This window comes from Ambystoma mexicanum, chromosome 6q, assembly GCF_040938575.1.
Source record: "Ambystoma mexicanum isolate Mex_15411 chromosome 6q, UKY_AmexF1_1, whole genome shotgun sequence".
Taxonomy (NCBI): Eukaryota; Metazoa; Chordata; class Amphibia; order Caudata; family Ambystomatidae; genus Ambystoma; species Ambystoma mexicanum.
Genome location: NC_090937.1, coordinates 1075146451 through 1075167461, shown reverse-complemented (window position 1 = coordinate 1075167461; position 21011 = coordinate 1075146451). Strand labels below are relative to the sequence as shown.

At 46.7% G+C, this 21011-nt stretch overlaps 1 protein-coding gene across 3 annotated transcripts in view; it reads right to left on the bottom strand.

Annotated features, from left to right (window-relative positions):
- AASDH (aminoadipate-semialdehyde dehydrogenase) overlaps positions 1-21011 on the bottom strand; it is an 853386-nt gene that overhangs the window by 180449 nt on the left and 651926 nt on the right. For all 3 annotated transcript variants that reach the window (XM_069631618.1, XM_069631617.1, XM_069631619.1), the window contains exon 12: positions 7449-7612. In XM_069631618.1, coding sequence (XP_069487719.1) covers positions 7449-7612 — 164 coding nt within the window. The remainder of the gene's footprint in view (positions 1-7448; positions 7613-21011) is intronic.

Here is a 21011-nt window from a genome sequence, read left to right as displayed (position 1 = left end):
AAAAGGTCCCCGAAGTTATATGAAAACAAGAAAAGGATAAGCTGGTGACGTCACAAAGAGAAGCATGATGCACTGAGGATAGTGGTTTGAGAAGATGATGTATGGACTCTATTAAATCTGATGGCGAAATAAGGAACTGAGTAAGCATTCCTGTGCAGGAAAGAAGATTGCATGCGTATATGTGGTGCACTGAAGACAATGAAACTCGAAAAGGGGCATCGAACCAGGGCGTGCCAGTAATACTATCCCTAGTGAGACGTCCCCTGTACCTATGATCCCTCATGCGTGTAGGACCCTCAGATTGTGTTTTTCTGACATGAGGTAGCATGAGGAGTAGCGAGAGTACAGAATATCCAAGCAGATAAGATAGATAAGACTACAAGCATCCATGCGCCTTCTCTGAGAGGGGAGGAAGGGCAGGCGCATGTGAATCTAAACAGATACAAACATCAGAAATACGATTACGGTGAGTAATATATCCCTTCTGAGGGTTGTGGAATCTGCTTCGATCACATGCTGTGCATAGATTAGTGAGCAGTGTTAGAAGAAGGAGGTGGGATATTAGAAGGTTCATGAGCGAACAGATGTCTTAGAACCGCCTGTCCCACTTGAGTATGTGTCTTGGAATGAGTGTCAATGCAGTAGTGTTGAGTAAAGGTGTGAATAGAGCTCCAAGTAGCTGCTTTGAAAATGGTGTCAAGGTGTACATTTGCAATGAAAGCCAGAGTGGCCCCAATGCCTCTTGTAGAGTGGGCTCTTGGCGTAAAAGGCAGAGTTTTTTCAGAAAGGGAGTAACATCATTTGATACAATTGACTATCCATTTGGAGATGGCACCTTTAGAGACACGATCCCCTTCTCTGCCTGGAGCTATGGAGATGAACAGGTGATCTGTCTTTTTTAGCAGTCTGTTCTTGTCTACATAGTTGAGGACCGCCCTCCTCACATCTAGTGTGTGGAGTGTCACCTCAGCAGAGATCCTGGGTTCTTTGAAGAAGGCCAGTAGCTCAATAGACTGGTTAACATGGAATTTGGAAATGAACTTATGTGAGAACCTAGGGTGAGTGCGTAAAACCAGTTTGTCCTTATGAATAGTAAAGAAAGGATCCTGCACGGACAGAGCTTGAATTTCACGGACCCTTCTTATGGACGCGACAGCGACTAATAAGGCCGTTTTATAAGTCAGGTTTTTAGACTAGATTTGTGCATGGGCTCAAAGGGAGGTCCCATGAGCTTAGCAAGTATCACATTAAGGTCCCAACCTGGTGGTGGGTTAGAAATTAGAGGGTGGAGTCTTTTTACCCCTTCCATAAATGCGTTGACAAATGGCACCTTCCACCATGACACCTTGTTATGGTAAGTGGTGTAGGCTGATAATGCTGCCAGGCTCACTTTAATTGAGTTAAACACTAGCCCTGCATCCAGTAGTTGGAGCATATAGGTGACCACACTAGAAGGAGTACAATGAACAGGGTTGATTTTCTTATTCCGGCACCAAATTACAAATCGTTTCCATTTATCATAGTAACAGTGCCTCGTGTTTGGTTTTCTTGACTCTTTTAAGATATGCATACATCTTTGAGGTAAATTGAGATTGTGACTTCAGGAGCCATGCTGCCAAGTTCATCTAGTTGGGTTGAGAATGCACTGTTAGCCCCTCGTGATGGGAGAGTAGGTTGTACCGGCACTGGAGTTTGATGGGGTTGCACACCGCGAGCTTGCATAGGTGTGGATACCATGGTTGTCTCGCCCACATAGGAGCAACCAGGATGTGCGTCATCAGTTCCATGTGGATCTTGTTCACCACCTTCATCAGCTGGGTTGGAGGAAAAGCGTAGGCAAATATCCCTGACCAATTCATTCATAGGGCGTTCCCCTTGGAGCCTGGCTGGTGGAACCTGGATGCGAAGTCTGGGCGTTGCCTGTTTTTGTTTGTGGCGAATAGGTTTATAGTGGGGAAACCCCACGGAGAGAAGAGGTCTCCTACGACTTCTTCGTGTAGTCGCCACTCGTGTTCCTCTGGGAGGGGATCTCTGCTCAGAGCATCTGCTAGCGAGTTGAGTTCCCCTGGAACATGTTGGGATGACAGGTAAATCTTCCATTTGAGTGCCCGTTTCCAAATGTTCCTTGGCAAGCTTGGACAGATTGGGAGAACGAGTGCCCCCTTGTTTAAGTAAAACGTTGCAGTCGAGCAGTCTGTTAGGATCTGCACTGACTGGTTGGATAGGAGGGGTTTGAATGCCCGAAGCGCTCTGAAGACTGCTAGAAGCTCTAGCAGATTGATGTGGTTCTGAGCCATTGTGTGAGACCAGAGACCCTGAGCTGTGTGGTGAAGGTAGTGAGCTTCCCACCCCGCCAGAGAGGCGTCTATTGAGACAACGGCCTGTACCACTGGATCGTAGAAGGGTTTCCCCTTTGTTAGATTTTCTCTTGTCCACCAGCGAAGACTCTACTAGTGCTGGCGAAACGACCACTAGATCGTCCCACTGACCACTTGCTTGAGACCACTGTTTCGCCAACCATTCCTGCATGGGTTGCATGCGCAGGCGCGTGTGGGGAACCAGGTAAATGCAACATGCCATCATGCCTAGCAAACGCATAGCTTTGCGCACCCTTATTTGGCGACCGGACTGATATTGAGGAATTTGCAGCAACACGTTTTGAATTCTTTCCTCTGATGGAAAGGCCAACCCCTCTTGGGTATCTAGGACAGCTCCTAAGAACTGTTTTGAGGTGTTTGGCACCAGGCTTGACTTTTTCTCATCGATTGAGAAGCCAATTGGAAGAGGAGGTTGATTGTTCTTTGGATGTTTAGTCTGCAAATTAGGGGGCTTGGGGGGTGGGGGGTGGGGGGGTCCCCTGTAATGAGCCAGTCGTCCAGATAATGGTACACTGGGAATGCCTCCCTGTGTAGGTGCGCTGCCACCACCCCAGTACCTTGGTGAAAACACTTGGAGCCAAAGCTATTCCGAAGGGCAGCACCTTGAATTGGTAATGCTGGTTGTCTATCTTGAAACGCAAGAATCTTCTGTGCGCTGGGCACATTGAAATATGAAAATAGGCATCTTTCAAATACAATGTTGCCATGTAATCCCCCTTTTTTAGTAGAGAGATTACTTCTTGTAGAGTAGTCATGCAGAATTTTTGTGGCTTGACATACTTGTTTGCAGGTTGCAAATCTAATACTGGGCGCATTGTTAGATCTTTTTTTGGCACAAGGAAGTAAGTTGAATAAATACCCCTGTTTATCTGGTTGGTTAGGACGACTTCTATGGCGTCCTTTTCTAGCAGAAAGGCGATCTCCTCGAGGAGGGTCTTCTGATGTTCCAGCGAGTGTATTTTCTGTCACGGAGGATGGTCGTGGGGGCACCCTCGCAACTCTATGCAGTATCCTCCGGACATTGTGGACAGCACCCATCTATCCGAAGTGATCCCCTCTCATGCGTGGGTGAAAGTGGAAATGCGCCCCCCTACTGGGGATGCATGGGAGGGGGCCTGAAGTGGAACGTCACTGTTTGTTGGGTGGAGTACCACCTCTGGCGGGGCTGCCTCTACCCCTAGTGCGGCCCCTGTGCTGCCCTATGGGGAAGCCCTGTGAGGATTGGGACTGATTGTTACCCCATGAAGTTCCCTGATTCTGGTAATAGTTTGAACCCCTTTGGGAACCTTCGCGCCAAAAGTGGTGAAAATTGTTGTTTCCCCTCTGTCCAGAGGGTTTATTGGTGAGTTGACCAAGAGATTTTAGGGTCTCGTACTCGAAGTAAAGCTTCCTCCACTGCCTAGTACGTTCGGCTCCACTATCTATCAGGGTTGCTTAGGTTTCAGGTTTGAACCCCGACTGCCTCAGCCAAGCATGACGCTTAATCACAGTGCCTTCGGCGATTAACCTTCCAGCATTATCTGCTGCATCAAAGTTTGTCTTTAGCATGCAGCCTGATACAGATCTTCCATCTGCTGCTATATGAGCCAGCTAACTCTTTAACGGTTCGGGTGCGGAGGATACCAAAGCAGATACCTCTTCCCATTGATTGCAATTATAGCATGCCAAAAAGGTGGCACTGTTGGCAATCCGTGCTTGATAGGCAGACACGGGGGCAACCTTGCTACCCAAAGTGTACAGTCTCTTACTCTTCTTATCAGGAGGTGCATCCGAAGAAGCAAGCAGTGTACCTGCCCTTTTTCTGGTGGCTGTTACAACCAGGGAATCCGGTTTTAATTGACCCCTAATGTACAGGAGATCAGAGGGTGCAGCCCGGAACAATTTCTCGACTCACGGGTTAATCGCTCGAGTGAGATTAGGGGTTACCAGCGAGCGATCAATCCTACGCTGAATGGATTTTAACAGAGGGATAGCCTGAGTAATGGCTCTCTTGTCTCCTAGGATTTCTTCAGCGAAATCCATGTCTTCTTGGACCCCTTGTGTGTCGATATGAAAATGGGCAGCTGCCTTACCCAGTACCTCATTGAGGAGAGGTTGATTATCAACAGGTGAATCATGTACCGGGGGGTCTTAAGGAATCGGGGAGTCAAGATTGTAGGCTTCAGCCTCATATTTCTCCTCCTCCTCTCCTCCTCCTCCTGCTGGTCCTCGTTATCCCCATAATAGGAGAACCCTGTCTGGTCATGCACTAATTGTGGTTCTGTTTCATCACCATATGAATCAGGGTGGTAGGGTTCAACCCTAAAGGAGTCTGTGACCAAGCCCCGAGTTGGAGCGTCAGAGCAGAGTTTCTTAGCAGGGGCCGGAGAGGAACTAGGTATTGCCTTAGACCCCGAAGGGGCAGAGGTTGCAGGGGTGTTGGAGTAACTATGAACATAATTAGGGTCCTTTTCATAGAAGTCAGCCATGAATGACATTCTTCTCATTACCCTATCAATGTCAGCTGAATTCCATTCTTTAGAGCTAGGAATCACAACAACATGTTCTGGTTCCTCATCAGTGCCTATATCATGAGCAGTGGGAGGAATGAGTTTAACTTTAGTGGTAGGATCTGATACCTTGGACTTCCCTATAGATGTAGGGTCTTTCTGCTTCTCCTTATGAACCTGCTGTTCTGAAGATGACTTTTTATGTTGTTTATCCCCCATCCCATGACTAGAGGAGTGTTTCCCAGTTTTTTTTAGGGGCCTCCGAGGGATTTGACGCCTCGCGTTGAGATTCGGATGTGGTATTCGAGGAAGGACGTCGAATCTCGGGTGTAGACGCTATGCGTCTTGGCTGTGTAGGATAGAGGGTGGAATCGTCAGACGATCGGGCCTCGGGGACTATTGATAGTGCAACACCTTTGTCATCCGAAGACTGTTGGCCTTTGCCATGAGGCGAACAGGAACACCCAGAGGACACAGATTCGTTGGATCGCTCTCCTGGTGTCTTCTGTTGCCGATCGCTCGTCACGCGTGTCGAGTCGCGATCAGGGAAGATGTGCTTAGTGGAGGTAGTAAGTGTAGCGCTTTTACCGCCGGATGTTGTCCCCACAACATGGCCGCCGGCCAGTCCTTCGGGGTCGGGGGTCTGCGTGTGGGTGTCCGAAGTCACCCCTTTGCCCTCGCCGTCCGATCCGTCGGCGTTGCTGCCATCGCCGAATGTCCCGTCCACTTCCATGGCCTCTAACTGCCTGGCGCAGTGGGCCCAGCATTTAGTTGAGTGATCTTTATGGGTTTTGGCTTGAAGAGCTTGAAAGCTCGACAGGTAGCCTCGGGATGGTCTTGTGGGAGACACAGATTGCACGTATTGTGCTCGTCTACCCAGGGAAACTTCCTGTTACACTTTGGGAAGAACTTAACAACAACAGAATTTTGTTGTTCTGGCCTGCACTTCAGGCACCTTAACTTTAGTCTTTTTCACCTGGCATGCTTGATATTTCTTTAGGGTTGGATGGTAGCAGGAAATATATGATTTTAAATGGACTGAGTTTTCAAAGATGGCCACCACTACATGTTTACATTTCTTGAATGATGCTATTCTGTTCAGTGCTAATTCAGTCAGTGGAATTACCGTTGGGTAATTTCTACACTACCCAGCGTAATGCTTTTTTTGCAAAAAAGTGAAGAATTTACCAATTGGTATTGCTTTTCCACCAAATGGAATTACCATTACCACCAATGGTTGGGAAAGCACTTGGCACCATGGCAGAAACAGTAATTCTGTCCCACGAAATTAGCACCATCCTTACCGATCATCTCGTAATGAGGACTCCATATAATCTATGAATACCAATTTGTGTTCCTTATGCTGGTCTCAGGTGAGTACCAATACAGATGCAAGTTCTGATTCACTGATTGATCTTCCAATTCAAGACACCTGAACCTCCAAGGGAATCACTTGATCGTTAACAGTTCAGATAAAAACAAAATTACCAGCTGTTACCAAATCTTCCATAGCCAAAGTTTTTTTGGAGGGCTAGTGGAATAAGACTGATATGAAAATGGGTATAGCTACCCTTTTTTGGTATAGAGAGTAAACATTATAATTGTTGAACTTTGTGAGTGGACAACATTATAGTGAATAGGTTATTTGACCTTGTTCTTTCTCAGTGAATGAGCAATTGCATTTTGGCAAATGTTAAAACTGAGGTATCACCCCAAGTTAAAAATGTCATTCAATATGATGTTGCTTCGCTCTTTGTGCCTAGAGAGATGCTTCTTGTCTTCCACACTTCACTGTTGAAGCCCAACAATGTAGACACGCGTGTTAGGGTTGGTAACCTTGTATCAATGAGAATTTCTTAGCATGGGCTGGACCGACTGATTTGCAAATGGATACTTCACCTCTGGTATGCTCCAGACAAATTCAATGTGAGTGCAGACCCACCTGCATCCCACATCCCTTTCAAGTGGCTATTTGGCCTGGTTATTTCTCAGCAGGAGGGCTCTCACTTATTTTGCCAAATCAATGTTCTATTTAGGACTAAGGCTAATATCTTCTGATGATGAAACACCGCCATTTCTTAGTTCAGTGGTCGCTAAACTTTGATGTTAACCAGCCTTCAATGTATGTAATCTTTGCACAAAAAGTCACATTTCTGATTGAAACAAAGGCACATGGGTTTCATCAGAAGCCCAATTCTCTGTCGGGATAATAGTCCCAAATAATTCAAAAGATCTTTAAAAGACTAGGATATTATTTTGAAATTCTTTCTCTTTGTAGCAGAACGTTTTTATGAGCTGAAAATAAAAATCTAGCATTGAAGTACATGCCTGTGTATGAAAGAAACAGCTTTTACAGTAAGAGGCTATTGTAACACAAAAAGCTCTTTTAAAGTAGGGAAAGCTGACAGCTCCTTTAACTGTAGCAAGCACTACCTACCCAGTTACAGAAAAGAGTAATACAAGGCAGAGGCAAGAAAGACCACTGGAAAGGGAGCCAAATGTAAACATAGCAAATGTGGGGTTAACCCTGCAAATGCAATCAAAGATTCAGGTGTCAATTTTTAGAAGACTGCATTCTTACATCAACGTTAAACGCATAGGCATGCTGGTCGTGTGATCCGATGAAGACAATGCCAGTAGTAGGATCCACAGTTGGAGAGCTTTTGACTGCATTATCTGTGGTAAAGGTCCAATATGTTTCTCCATTCCACCTTCTAAGAAAGTAAACGGTGCCATCATAACAACCTGAGCAAAAGAAATACAAATTAGTATGAAACCAACTCACTAAAAGGTAAAGTGCAAACACTTTTTTGCACCATATGATATGTTAGCTTGTTTTTAGACAAGATCACATTCACAGACCACTTGGTAACAAAATACATGAGGCAAAACTACCCTGAATCTAAGCCCATACAAAGGAGAAATGATAATCGAACAGTAAGAAAGCTGGCTGATGTTGGAACCACCTAACCGTGAAGGGATTCGAACACGCAGTACTTCGCATTGCATCTAACAATTGGTCATGCTTTTATTCAAACCTAACAAATGTGTTCTATTTTCCCCACACAATGGAGCCTGTAATGATAGTGAAGGCAAGTCCCTCTTGACACGCACACCAGAAAGAATACAACCCTTTACGGAAAAATGCCAAGAGATTGTTTGCAAGGATAACAAGGTTTAATTGTACGGAATACAAAAATCAGAAAAGAACTCTGCTGCTCGAGAACGTTCTGGCAAAAGTTAGTACAAACAGAAGCTTAAAAGCCAGTACATCGTCATCACTACACAGTAAAAACTAGCGTGGCTGGTTGGCGAGCCCCGATACATGACCCTACTCCATAGGGGATGCCAGGATACGAAAGGTTCTCTTTTCCGCCATCTGTCTGTTCCCATGTGGGTCAGCTGGGCTCATGTCTCTAAGGAGTGAAGGTCAGGTTCCTCGTAAATTACAGTTTCAAGACTGCTATGATACACTAAGACTACTACTACATCATTGTGGCATGCAACTGGGTGGTTCGGGGACCAGTACCAGGGGGAAGGGAGAAAGGAAGAAATACAGTCATGCTGACCCACACATTCTGTGCTTTGTTGATATCGCACCCAATGTTTCCACCCTCATTTTGATCTATAATTGATCCTTCCCAGTACCTAGTGTTACAAAGGATGCATTTATGCAGAGAGGTACAAGGTCCGTACATGCTCAGATCTTTTATGGCCATTGGTTTTATGGCTGGTACTGGGGTCACTCACTATCGTGGAATGCAGAGGTTTTGGACTGGGCCAGTGGTGTGGGCCATTGCTCTGGGTAGGCTGGGTGGGGGTTAAAGGTCTGCTGATAGTTTGGCTGTGATGAATGGGCGCTGCGAGGAGCCTAGTGTTGTCTCACGGCCTTGCAGGGCGCATTCCTCTCAGTGATACTAAGTAATTGCAACAGTGAAGGGGCAAGGGGAAGCTTCTGTGAGAACTGGCAGTGCAAGCTCATTCCTTCTTAGTGTCTCGGGGCCTATTCGGATTCTTTCAACAAGCTAAAGTTGTACCGTGCGGCGATGCAGGGCTACCATGACTACAAGATGACTTTTCTTACCATGTGCGCACTGAATCTAAACATCCATTATTCCTGCTTACATTATATCTGTGCACGGTTCCTTCCCCCTTAGCACGTTACACTGCTACTTATGGGATTTGCCTCACTCTAAAGAGCCTAAGGCGGTGGGATAGACTCATCTAGGGGATGTGATTCCTTTATGTCAGCTTTCAGACAATGGGCAAATGGACAAAAGTTTGAGGTTTTTCAAACTTGTAAATAAATTGTATTTTTTTTAATTACTTTTTTTAATTAAATGTTCATTGGTTTTAAAAGAAACTTGTACAAATATACACAATAAAAACCTGTAACATTCTCCTCAATTCCTCCAAATAAATCAATTAAAAAGCAAAGTTTTTTTTTATTAAAGAAAAGAATCTCCCCCTCTGTCTTTAATATTCCACCTCAGACACCAGGAAGACAACCATAACGGACGCCCTTTCCTGCTGTGATTATCTGATCTTGGTAATTAGGATGACAACAGTACAATTTCCCTGTTTCCTTTAAACACATGTTCAACCGGTTTCATCACTCTCAATACCAGACTTGTTCTTTCACTCAGCAATACCCATTCCCACCATTTCTCAGCTGACATGCAAGGGCTAGTATCCTCCAAGAATCTGGATTTTACAGCAGCGAGAGCTTTACAATAGGTTATTATGTGGAACAGGGTTTCCACCCTTCCCTCCACTCCACAGTATCTACATTGGGAGTTTGTCAGGGCAATTTGCTTTCTCACCAATTCTACTTCCCTAGTGGGTAAGATGTTTAAACGGCATCTAAGCAAGAGAGCAAAAGATCCCTATGCTTAGACTATGGGAACTTCCGGAGGTAGGATGGCAATTGATTTAACCCCTTTTGCTCCGAGATCAACACTGGTCTCAGCTTGTCCCGCCCTCTCCTTTCAATTGTTTCAATCCAGTGCCGACCCTGGAGGTTTTTTTTTTTTTACTTTCATGGGGTTTGCGATTAGCTTTGCTCTCCAGCCATCTAGACTGGAAACCGGCTCACTGGCCTCAAAGTAGAGGATTGCATATGGTGCTTTCACGTCTACCAGAATGCATTTCCGAAGTAGGCTCATCGATTTCCACAATACTATCGCACCCAACAACTGCAATCTCAGTTCATGCCCAGTTATGGATAAAGGGAGGGACTTGGGCAGTTTCAAGATCTTTCACCCAAAAATATCCTCTAATATCCCCCCCAAGATTGCCATGGCTGATTTAACATCGCTTCCGCACCATATGTCAGTATCTGGACCACTTTTTGCCGACAGAATATAAGGAGTGGGGAAAGTAAGAGACTGCCATATTTCCTATGCAGGGCAGCTCCCTGCACTGACAGTTTTTCCACCTTTCTCCTGAGTGACATGTAGTGAATCCTATCATCAATGTTTTTATTAATAACCACTGTTAGAAAGGTCATCGTATCTACCACCTCAAGTGGCTCTGACTCCACTCGCAACACAAAACAGGCTTTTGTTTTCTATACACCGACGACAAGACCATTATCTTAGATTTCCCCACGTTAATTTGGATGTTCTTGTGCTTCAGGTAGTCATTAAAGTTCTAATCCGCCTCTGAAGTCATTAGGCGTTTGGTCCAAAAAGACTAAGTCGTCGGCGTATAGAATCCAAGGAACCTTAGTTGTATTAATCTTCGGGGTGAAAGCTCGAGTTGTTTTCTGAGAGTCCCCTAAATCTGATATGTAGAGGCTAAAGAGCAAAGGTGCCAAAACGCACCCTTGCTTTAGTCCGCAAAAGGTAACAATTTTTCTCGAGAACTGATAGCCGGACCTGTATTGAGGTGTTCGAATAGTGGGTCCTCATCGCTTCTACCAAATCAGCTGGGCAGTTCCATTTTATTAGTTTGCTCCACAGACCCTCCATGTTCACAGAATAAAAGGCCATGTAAATACAATTGTGAGTCTTTAGGGCTCTCTGTTTATTTTTTATTTTTTTTTACAAACTTTATTTGGCGAGCCAATAACAAATTTACATTGCACAATACAACACTCCACCTTCTTGTTCTGCAAATCATTACAACCTTCTCATTTCCATTGCATTGTAATTAGGCTGCTGATTTCAACATTTATAACCGCCCTCCCTTTTCCTTATTTAATTGTCCATATTAGATTGAGTTGATCCATCTTTCGATAACACCTTCGAATACAATTACAGGTTGAGTCCACGCCCCCAAGTCTTGAACAATTTCAGAGAATAAAAACCTTGAAGAGCACCTTAGGCTTCAAGTACATCTGCTCTCTATCCCCCATAAATTTGTGGAAGGGCATGCAAGTGGTTAAGTACTTTTGATAAGATCCATATGCCAACGCTGTCACCTTTTCCGTAGCCATCACCCCCCATAGTCTCACCCACCACATAGCCACCACCGGCCCCTGCTTATTCTTCCATGCCTGAGCTAAATTGATTCTAGCCGCACTCATCGTATGGGTGATGAGGGTGGCATTATGTCCAGAGGCGGCAAAAATTCCCTCCACTACTTCTCCCAGCAGTACCATTGCCGGATCTAGGGGCAGTATCACCCCAGTTATTTCCTTGATGTGGCTCAGAATTTCTTTCCAATACGTCTCCGCCACCGGGCAAGCCCACCACATATGAATCAGGTCCCCAATCTGCCCACAGCCCCGCCAGCATATCGAAGAGTAGTCTGCATTAATGGTGTGCATGCGATGTGGTGTCATGTACCACCTTAGGCATAGTTTTTATGCAACTTCCTTAATGGGGGTACACCTCAAACTTTTCATCGCCCATCTCCAAATTTGACAATTTGGAGGCGGGCGGGAAAACCTATCACAGGGGAGACAATTTACATGTCTCCCCTGTGATAGGTTTCCCCAGGTCCCGCTCCCATTTCAGCATGTATGGTAGGGGTTCTTCTGGGTCTGACCCATCTATCAATTGGTACAGCCTCGACACCCCCTTCTCTGGGACCCCTTCCTTTACCTTGAGTTCCAGCCCTACTGGATTTCAACTAGCCCCTTCTTTTACTTTGGTTGGTGGTCCAATGTCTAATTTGAGCATATCGGAAGCGCTCGCTTTCAGGTATCTTAAACTTTTCATTGTCAAATGATATCCTATCCTCATAGAAGGCCTCCAATACCCCAGGTTGCCCATCTCCCCAGTGCTGCCAAAGGTTGGGTTGCATTCCAGGCGTAAAGTCTGGATTGTAGGCCATTGGTGTGAGTGGGCACCCTCCCACTTTTATTCTCCTCCCCGTAACGCCTTATCCAAATACCATAGGGTGGCCTTTGTCGCTTCTAACAGCATACCCTCTTTCCCTCTTTGTCTATGGGACAGGAAGCCCAGGTTCTCCAGGGGAATCTTAGTCGCATCCCTTTCCAAGGCTGCCCATCTATTCTGGTTCTCCCTGGGAGCCCATTGAAGAATTGGTGCTACCTGTGCCGCCCATAGATATTTGCGGAAGTCAGGTAACCCCAGCCCCACGAGTACGTGTGGTCTAAATAGGACCCGCCTGGGAACCGTGGTCACTTTCTTTTCCAAATAAAAGCCAGGTCTTCTCTCTGTAAATTCTTAATCGCCAGCCCCGGGATCTGTACTGGGAGAGCTCCCATCACATATAGGAACCTCAGGAGGAGGGACATCTTCATTGCCGCAATGCGCACGAACCACAACAACTCCTGCATATCCCATCTTTTGAGGTCCTCTATCAGGGTCTTTAGCAAACCTGGAATGTTAGTCCCATACAGCCTGCCGTGTGTGGATACCAGATTTATCCCCAGATATTTTATTGACCTTTGTATCCATTTCAGTGGGTAGTGCATCCCCCACTCCACCACCCGCTCTGGATCTTCGTGATAATGAGAGCCTTAGACTTAGAGTAATAAACATGGAATCCTGAGACTTCCGCGAACCTATCCAACAACGTAATAACCCTGGGGAGAGAGTGTGCCGTGTTTTTGAGAAAGAGTAAAACATCGTCTGCGTAGAGGGCTATTTTCTAAAATACCACTGGCCCCTGCCTCCACCCCCTGAATCTCTTGTTCCGCCCGGACCACCTGTGCCAAAGATTCCATGGCAAAAACAAAGAGGTGATAGCTGGAAGGTTTAGAATTAATCTTAACCACTGGCATTGCTCTGGACAACCCTCCAGACCATCGTTCTTCACCTGCCAATCTATTACAGAAGGGGAAAGGCCATATACAAATCAGGTTTGGTCCCAACCCAAAAGGGGAAGTCCAGCCCGAACTGCTAGGTCACATCCCTTCTGCTCGCGACCACAAACATCCCCAAACATGTTTCAACCTTATTGGGCCTCATCAGTGAGGAGTAGCTTGGATCTCTTGGCCCAGCAGGCACGGGACCCACGTCTGGGCATACCCGTCCCACTCGGGGTGACAAAGCAAAAACATAGAGGTGATGGTGGCCTTTGTGAAGATTAGATGGGACAGTGGACACCATTGCAGAGTCCCTTTGCATATCGGAATGCTATCCGTGAGCTGCTTATTTATCATTAGCCTAGTGGTCGGATTCCCATAATTAGTCAAGACCATACGTGAAAAAACTGGGCCACATCCAAACCTTTCCAGGGTCAATTGCAAAAAGTTCCAATCCAAGCTATCGAAGGCCATCATAGCATCCTGTGCCAATACCGACATGTGTTATCCTGACCTTTGTTCCCACTCAATAGTATTCATGGCTCTGAATATTATCATATGTGTGGTGTCCTTTTACAAATACGACTTGGTCTGGGTGTATGATCAACGGGAGGACTTTAGAAAACCGCTGTGCTAAGTTCGATGTGCACAGTTTTGCGTCTCCGTTCAGCAGCGAGATAGGGCAATAACTTGCACAGTCCGACAGGGTAGCGGGACCCATGTCCCCCGAGATCCACCCGAATCCCTTATGTGATTAACCAATTTTGTTAGGGGGCCTGTCAGTATAGTCTTAAACGTCTTATAGTATGCATTCCCAAGCCAGTCAGGTCCCAGAGACTTTCTCCCCTTCAACGCATTTATGGCACCCCCACCTCCTCCTCTAAGAACGGGGCCTCTAGCATCTGCCTGTCTGCCTCTGGAATCTGTGGTAGTTGCACTTTACCCAGGAATGCTTTCTGTGTCTCCCTCTCCAGGTTATTTATACCGTGCCAGGATGTGCGTGTAGTAAGAGTGCATGATGTCAGCTTATTCCTCCTCTCCTATCGCCCAATCTCCCCCGGGGTGCTTGAGTTGGCCAATATAGTTTCAGGATTTTTGATTCCACAATTTGGCAACTAAGAACCGATTAGCTTTATCCCCCTTGATATAGTACGTTTGCCTGGTCTGGAAGAGGAGCTGCGCAGACTTATCCGCCAAGTGTGTCTCCAGGGCAGCCCTAGCCCTCTTAAGTTCCAGCCAGGCTCTTTGTGACCCTTTATCCCTATGTTGCGCCTCCGAGACCCCCACCTCCACCTCCAACTTCTGTCTCACTCTTTCTTTCTCTTTGAAGATGTTTGCCGTCTAAGTGATAAATTCTCCTCCGATCACTCCCTAGCATCCCAGATTGTACCCCAATCTACACCTTGTGTTATGTTTTCTTCAAGGTAATTTCTCTAGGTCGATTCTATGTTGGACCTAAGGACCTGGTCCTTTAGAGTCATTTGTTTAGTCACCATGGATTGCGAGCGCAGGAGAGCGGGACCACTGGGTCTACTTTTAGAGAGACAGGCGCATGATCTGAGAGATACCTCACCCCTATTTCCAACCACGTAACCTGTGGAAGCAAAGTGTCTGAGATCAGGATCATGTCGATCTGCAAAAAAACCCTGAGTGCTGCCGAATAATGGGTGTAGGATTTCTCTTCCTGGGCGGAAGAACCGTCAGAACTCTATCAGGTGCAGTTCCTGAAGAAGGCAGGCCGGAGCTGGTCTGCATTTATTGTCATTTGGAGTGCTGGATGAGTCTTGTCCATTGGAGCGTCCATTATGCAGTTGAAGTCACCCCCTATTAAGACTTGACCCACACACCATTCTGCAATTTTGGTTATTAACCCCAGCAAGAACAGCTCCTGGTTTTCATTAGGGGCATAAACTGCACCCAGAGTAACCTGCTGACCCATCAACTTCCCCCTAGTACCAAATATCAACCCTCCAGGTCTCTTCTTACAAATTGTTTCTCGAATTATACCCCTCTGGCTAGCAGTATGCCCACTCCCCTTTTTTTCGTCCCACTGGAGGCCAGGTACTGCATGGGAAAGGCCCCATGTTTCAATCTGTGCTCATCCCCCGGAAGCAGGTGTGTCTCAAATATACAAACCACCGAGGCCTGTAATTCTGAGAGTCTCCTCATGATGGATTTCCTCTTGACTGGAGAATTCAACCCCTGTACATTTAAAGTTACAAATGCAAGATCAGCCATATTCAGAATCTTGTGACATGGCCCTCTTCCATCGCCTAGACTCAACCTTTTTTCTACATATATCCCCTGCCTTATGTATCTGATCAAATCATTTTACAATTCTCCCCCCACCCTCCCCTCATATCTCCCAACTTTGAACTTCCTCATAAACTTAACATTAACTATCACCATGGTCAAACCACCGTGAGTCACCGGGTTTTACTTTTCACCCGGGAATTAGGGTCCAACTGTCCCTCCCCCCCCCCCGACTCTCCCTTTCTCCCTATTTGTGGCTTGCTGCTCTTACCCTTGGGGGGCCACTTGTGTCTCTGTTCAGGGCAAGTCCGCCCTACAACAATCGCCCCACCTCAACCTTTCTCCTCTCAACTTTCGGATCAAACATTAACAACAGTTGTAATACAGCTCCCATTCATTCCCATGCCCACTTATGGACCGCTCATGTGGGATCAGAGATCTTAGACTCTCTGCTACAACCTTTCAGGCGAGGCCTCCCTGGTCTCCATGCCTCCATCTCTGACCTCATTTCTTCCCCAGAGTTCACTTTCGGGGGTCCCTCCAGATCTCCACCTCCGGTCCCCTCCTCCTCTCTCATAAGGTCCTCCATTTCCCTCTTCCTTCGTGATCGTGTACCGCTGCCCCCTCCATTCAAATCGGAGCCCATGTAGGAACAACCATTTATACCGCAACTCCCTGGATATCAACCAGTCTGTGGCGACCCTCATGCGTTTCCTCATTAGAAGAGTGGCTTGGGCCAGGTCCTGGGAGAGCCAGATTGGCACCGCCTGAAAGCGCACTGGTTCCATTTTTCACGCGCCAACCACGTGATTTCCTCTTTTAGTTGAAATAGCTGAACCCTAGTCAGCACGTCTGGTGTCAGGTTTTTATTGAGCTGATACGCTAAGTATTCTCTATGCGTCCGGTCCAGTATAATTTCTCTCTCATCAGTTGAGTCCAAGACGTGTCAAAACAAGTTCACCACGTATTGCTGCAGGTCTCCGTCTGGAATAGCTTTGGGGATCCCCCGGAGGTGTATATTGTTACACCTTGATCTATTTTCAGCATCCTCTTGCCTACTTTGGTCCTGCTCCATCTGCTGTTCCAGCTCCTTCATCCTCTTCGCCAGTTCATCTTGTTCGTGCCCTTTTTCTGCCACGGTGGGCTCCACCTCGTCAACTCTTTTTTCAATCGCCAGGATGTTTCTATTAAGATCTGTGATTGACTTGACCAGCTCGGAGGAACTTTCTTTAATGTCCTTTTTGAATTCCAATAGCATCGCCGTCAAGTCCGATTTCCTAATAGGTGGGGCCTCTCCTTCATGCAGGCTGTCACGAGGCGGCGAGTGTACCTGGGCGGCTGTTTGTTGCTAGGCGTGTTTTTGAATTTCTGCGACCTGCATCAGGGATTTTATGTTCCCCGATGCAGGCCCTTTCAGTTTTGCTGCTTGCTTGGCCATTTTCTTTTTCCCCTGGGGGGACTACGATATCTCCCGGGCCCAGCAGGGTGTCAGGCTATATCCCCTTCGCTGTGTCTGCTGCAGTCGTCTTGCAACCTTTAACTTCCAATGCCCTGGGTTTTCCTTCAGGCCTTCCCCTTAGTGTCAGCCACCATGGACAGGCCTGCTCCAATCGGGTTACGGGTTCTTCGCCCCCCGCCCTTCGTCTTAGTGCGAGTTATTTGGAACTTGTTCGGGTTCTGCTGGTCTTAAGCAGTGGGGCTGCGCCGCACCTAGCCTCCATTAAACTGGGTTTTTCTTTGGCATTAAAACATTAAACGTGTTTTGCAAGGCCCTTGCGTGGGGTGAGCTTATTTTCATGGGCAAGTTCAACCGTTCAGTATACCGCCCCCTGGCCGTGATGTTTCTGCTTCGCAGCCTGCTCTTGGTCCGCCCGTGTTGGGGTGGTATCCCTCCTAAAGCATCTTGAAGGTATGCTGGGCTAAGATCCTTCCATCAATGTATTGCCGGATCTGCCCAGTGACTGGGCCCGCTAAAGTCTTGTACTTCGGCCTCCTGGGTGTTCCCTCCTATCGTTGGGCCTGTGTTTATTGCCCCATTCCTTGGTTTCGTGCTTGCTTTTCACTGGCACCCCATTTCTTTAGTCATGCTCTGCTTCTTGCATCCTCCGACCATTTAAATGTCTGCTTTAAACAGTGCTCTCCAGATCTAGCTTCTTTTAGTGCCACTGTTCACTTAATATAATCAGCCCATGAATGAGTGAGCCAACGTTCGCTCATATTAATCTCCTCCTCTGATCCGCTTCCAACCCCGACGGGGCATGCCGGCGCGGTTTACCCGCTTCTGTTCCCACTAGTGCACACGCCCTGTGGACTCTCTCTCCGGCCACTGATCTGGCCCTACGCCTCCATCGCCGGCTGCTGCACACCTCTTTGACCCCCCCTCCCGGGCTCCGGCGAGTCCTGCAGCCTCCCGTCTCCACGCTCCTTCAGCGGGTCTCGCCCTCCCGACTCCCATCAACGGACCTCCTACCTGGAAGGGGGGCTCGCCGCCTATGTCCTTCTCTCCAGTTCCACACCAAGCAGCTCCGGGGTCCCTCACCACACCACCAGCCCCCGACAGGGGTCCTCAAGTTCTGGACCACCTGTGGGTCTCTCCTCTCCAACAGCCGCTTGCAGCATCAGCGCGGGTTAGCTGTCATTGCCTCCTTGCTTCTCCCGTCTGCCATCTTGCCACTTTATCTCCACGCCACGCAGGTTCCAGCCTCCTCTGTCGCTTCAGCAGGTCATTCCGGCACCGCTCTTCCTTCCAGTCGGTGCTCTGGGCATTCTGGTGTCAGCACCACTTTCTAATTTAAACAAATTATTACTTTTAAGGGGGGATTCGGGCCGCAGGGCCACCGTGGAGAAGGGAGCTCACTGAGGCTACATCTGTCGGCTTCCTCGGCTGGCCACCCACTCAGGTCTCTCTGTTTTAAGATGTTAATTAAACATAGATTTATCAAACCCACTGTGCCTAGGGTCTAATCTTCTTGCTTTTACATTGTTAAGTATTTTTTCTGCATCTCTCGGCATTCTCAAGGCTCTCGCAGCTGAGAGCCAATTGCGATATTTTTGCTTATGGGTACGGATCAGCTCATGTTTTTAATTTTTGGGAGCTTGGATTTCCTCCAATTCCTTTATATCCACCCTCAATGTTCTTCTGGTCATTATAACCATAGGATCATATGCATGTTTTGGGACTAGATCAAAATTCCCTCTTCCATTACCTGCTACTATGTAGTCGTGCAATAGCCATCCATATCCCACAAAACTCTGATCCCTCAAAACAGAGGCCTCAAAGGGTCAGGCGATATTTTGAGCATCCGGCTGTCAAATCCTTAGCTGATTCTTTCCCCAAGAGACTTCCACCTGGCCCATTCTGGCCTTCTGTGGGGGGGCAATAAGGGTCATGCAGAGATATTGCTAGTAAATCATGATCGCTAGACTGTTTTATTACCTTAAATCTGTCCATCTTTTCGATCAGATTTCTCGACACGAAGCAATAATCGATACAGGATCTTATTGAGCCTCTTCCCCCACATACAGGCACCTGGCATATCCCCTTCAGATCGGGCATTCAGCATATGCATCTCCCTGATGGATGATTCTCGGACCCAACACCTCCCTCTGTCATCCATTACGCAATCTTTCAAGGGCCAACCTTTGCCATTCAAGAGGCGAATATTTAAATCCCCACAAATAATAATGCAGGGATTGTCCCATTCAGCAATAGTTCTATCTATTACCTTCAAAATTGACCTGACAAATTTCACTTCTTGCGACATGTTAACCCTCCAATATACATTCACCAATAGGTGCTTTGTTGCCATCATAGAGGGTCCTCAAGTAAACTTTAGCACTTGCACATAAGGATTCCCAGGATTCTGGACTGGGTAGTCACACATGGGGTGCAAGTAGAACAAGTGGAGACCATGCTATGCCCTTGGTCGGATCACTTATTTATACACTTTCAATTGGAGCTTCCCATACCTATGCAGAAAAGGAGAGTGGCCCCGTCAAACGTCACATGTCGGAATCTGCGCAAACCTACCTCTGTATCTATGCGCCCTTTCTTTGAACCCCTACTTAAGAACCCTGAGAGCTTTGAATCATAAACCGAATTGGTGTCGGCTTATGATGCTGTAATGACAATGGCAGTCAACTCCTTGGCCCCTCTAAAACAAAGGCTGGTTAAATCCCAGCACGCTAAACAGTATACTCCAGAAATTCAAACGTTGAAGGGCAAGACAAATCTGGCACTGAAGAGGTGGAGATGCATATCTTCATTGGTGGAAAAAGCTAGATCTTCCAAAGCAGCCACATCCTACAAATTCGCAATACAGGACACCAAGAAACTAGTCTTTAAGCAAATAATTAAGGATGCCTCGCCATACTCTAAATAGCTATTTAGAGTACTTGGTGAGCTTGAGGACCCTTGCCCGGTGATCTCCCTAGTGACAAAAGACACCCTTTGGTGTACGGATATTCAGAACTTCAAAACTGCTAAGTTTAGGGAAGGACAGCACTCCATGTCGTGCGTCCCCAGGACCCAGCCACCAGAGTCAGCATAGAACACGCACCCTCCTCTCCGCCATCTTTTGGGTTTTGTGAAATCTTGGAAGCTGACATGTTTGATCTACTTGTGAAAATCAAACCTACAATCTGCAAGGGTGATATCTGCCCACCCACCGTTGTCAAATTATGTGCAGAATGGCTAACGCCTTTGATAACCAAATGTGTCAATCTCTCATTCCGGGAGAATATTGTCCCAAGCTCACTTAAATAGTCTTGGATCTCACCACTCTTTAAAAAGCCCTCTTGGGACCCCAATATCCCAAGCAACTATCATCCAATTACCAACCCGCCCTTTCTTCTAAAGATCCTTGATTATCAACAAGTTCAAATATTCCTCGAGCTTAATAACCTTCCTGGCTCCAATCAATCTGGTTGCAGAAACAATCATAGCATGGAAACCACTCTCCTTGAGCTAAAAACTTCTATTCCGCAACATGCGGATCAAGGTAAAGCGTTGCTTTTGATGCTATTAGATCTTACTGCAGCGTTTGATCTAGTTAATCACACCACCCTAACAACTAGGTTGCAAGACACTGCCCACTTCCCTACTGAGGCGGCCAGTTGTGGGCTCTCTTTCCTCTCCAAGAGGATGGCAAGAGTTTTCTTTGATTACTTTGTGGCAGAAGAATATGTTCTGGAGTGTGGGGTGCCCCAGGGCTCCTGCCGATCTCCAACGCTTTTCAACATATTTATTCTGCCTCTTTTCAGATGCATGGATGTGGAAGGGGTGGGATATGTAAATTATGCTGATGACACTCAGTGTCTCTTTCCCCTTTCTGGCAATCATGAGCTTGATTCACATGCCATTAATAACAAGTATAATCGCATCCATCATTGGATGACTACTAATGGCCTGGTACTGAACAATGGGAAGACTGAGATTATGTAGGTGGCACTGCCTCAAAACTATGTAAATTGGATACATTTTATGCCTCTTTTCAACATTTTATGCCTCTTAACAACATTCCCCAAAGTTGAAATAATGGGCCTTATAATGGATTCTGAGCTTACTATGAAAGCACACGTCAGTAGCCTGGTAACTTGTGCTTCCTACTAAATCACGTTACTCGTACAGACAAGACCATTTCTTGATAAGGCAGACAGCAAAACAATGGC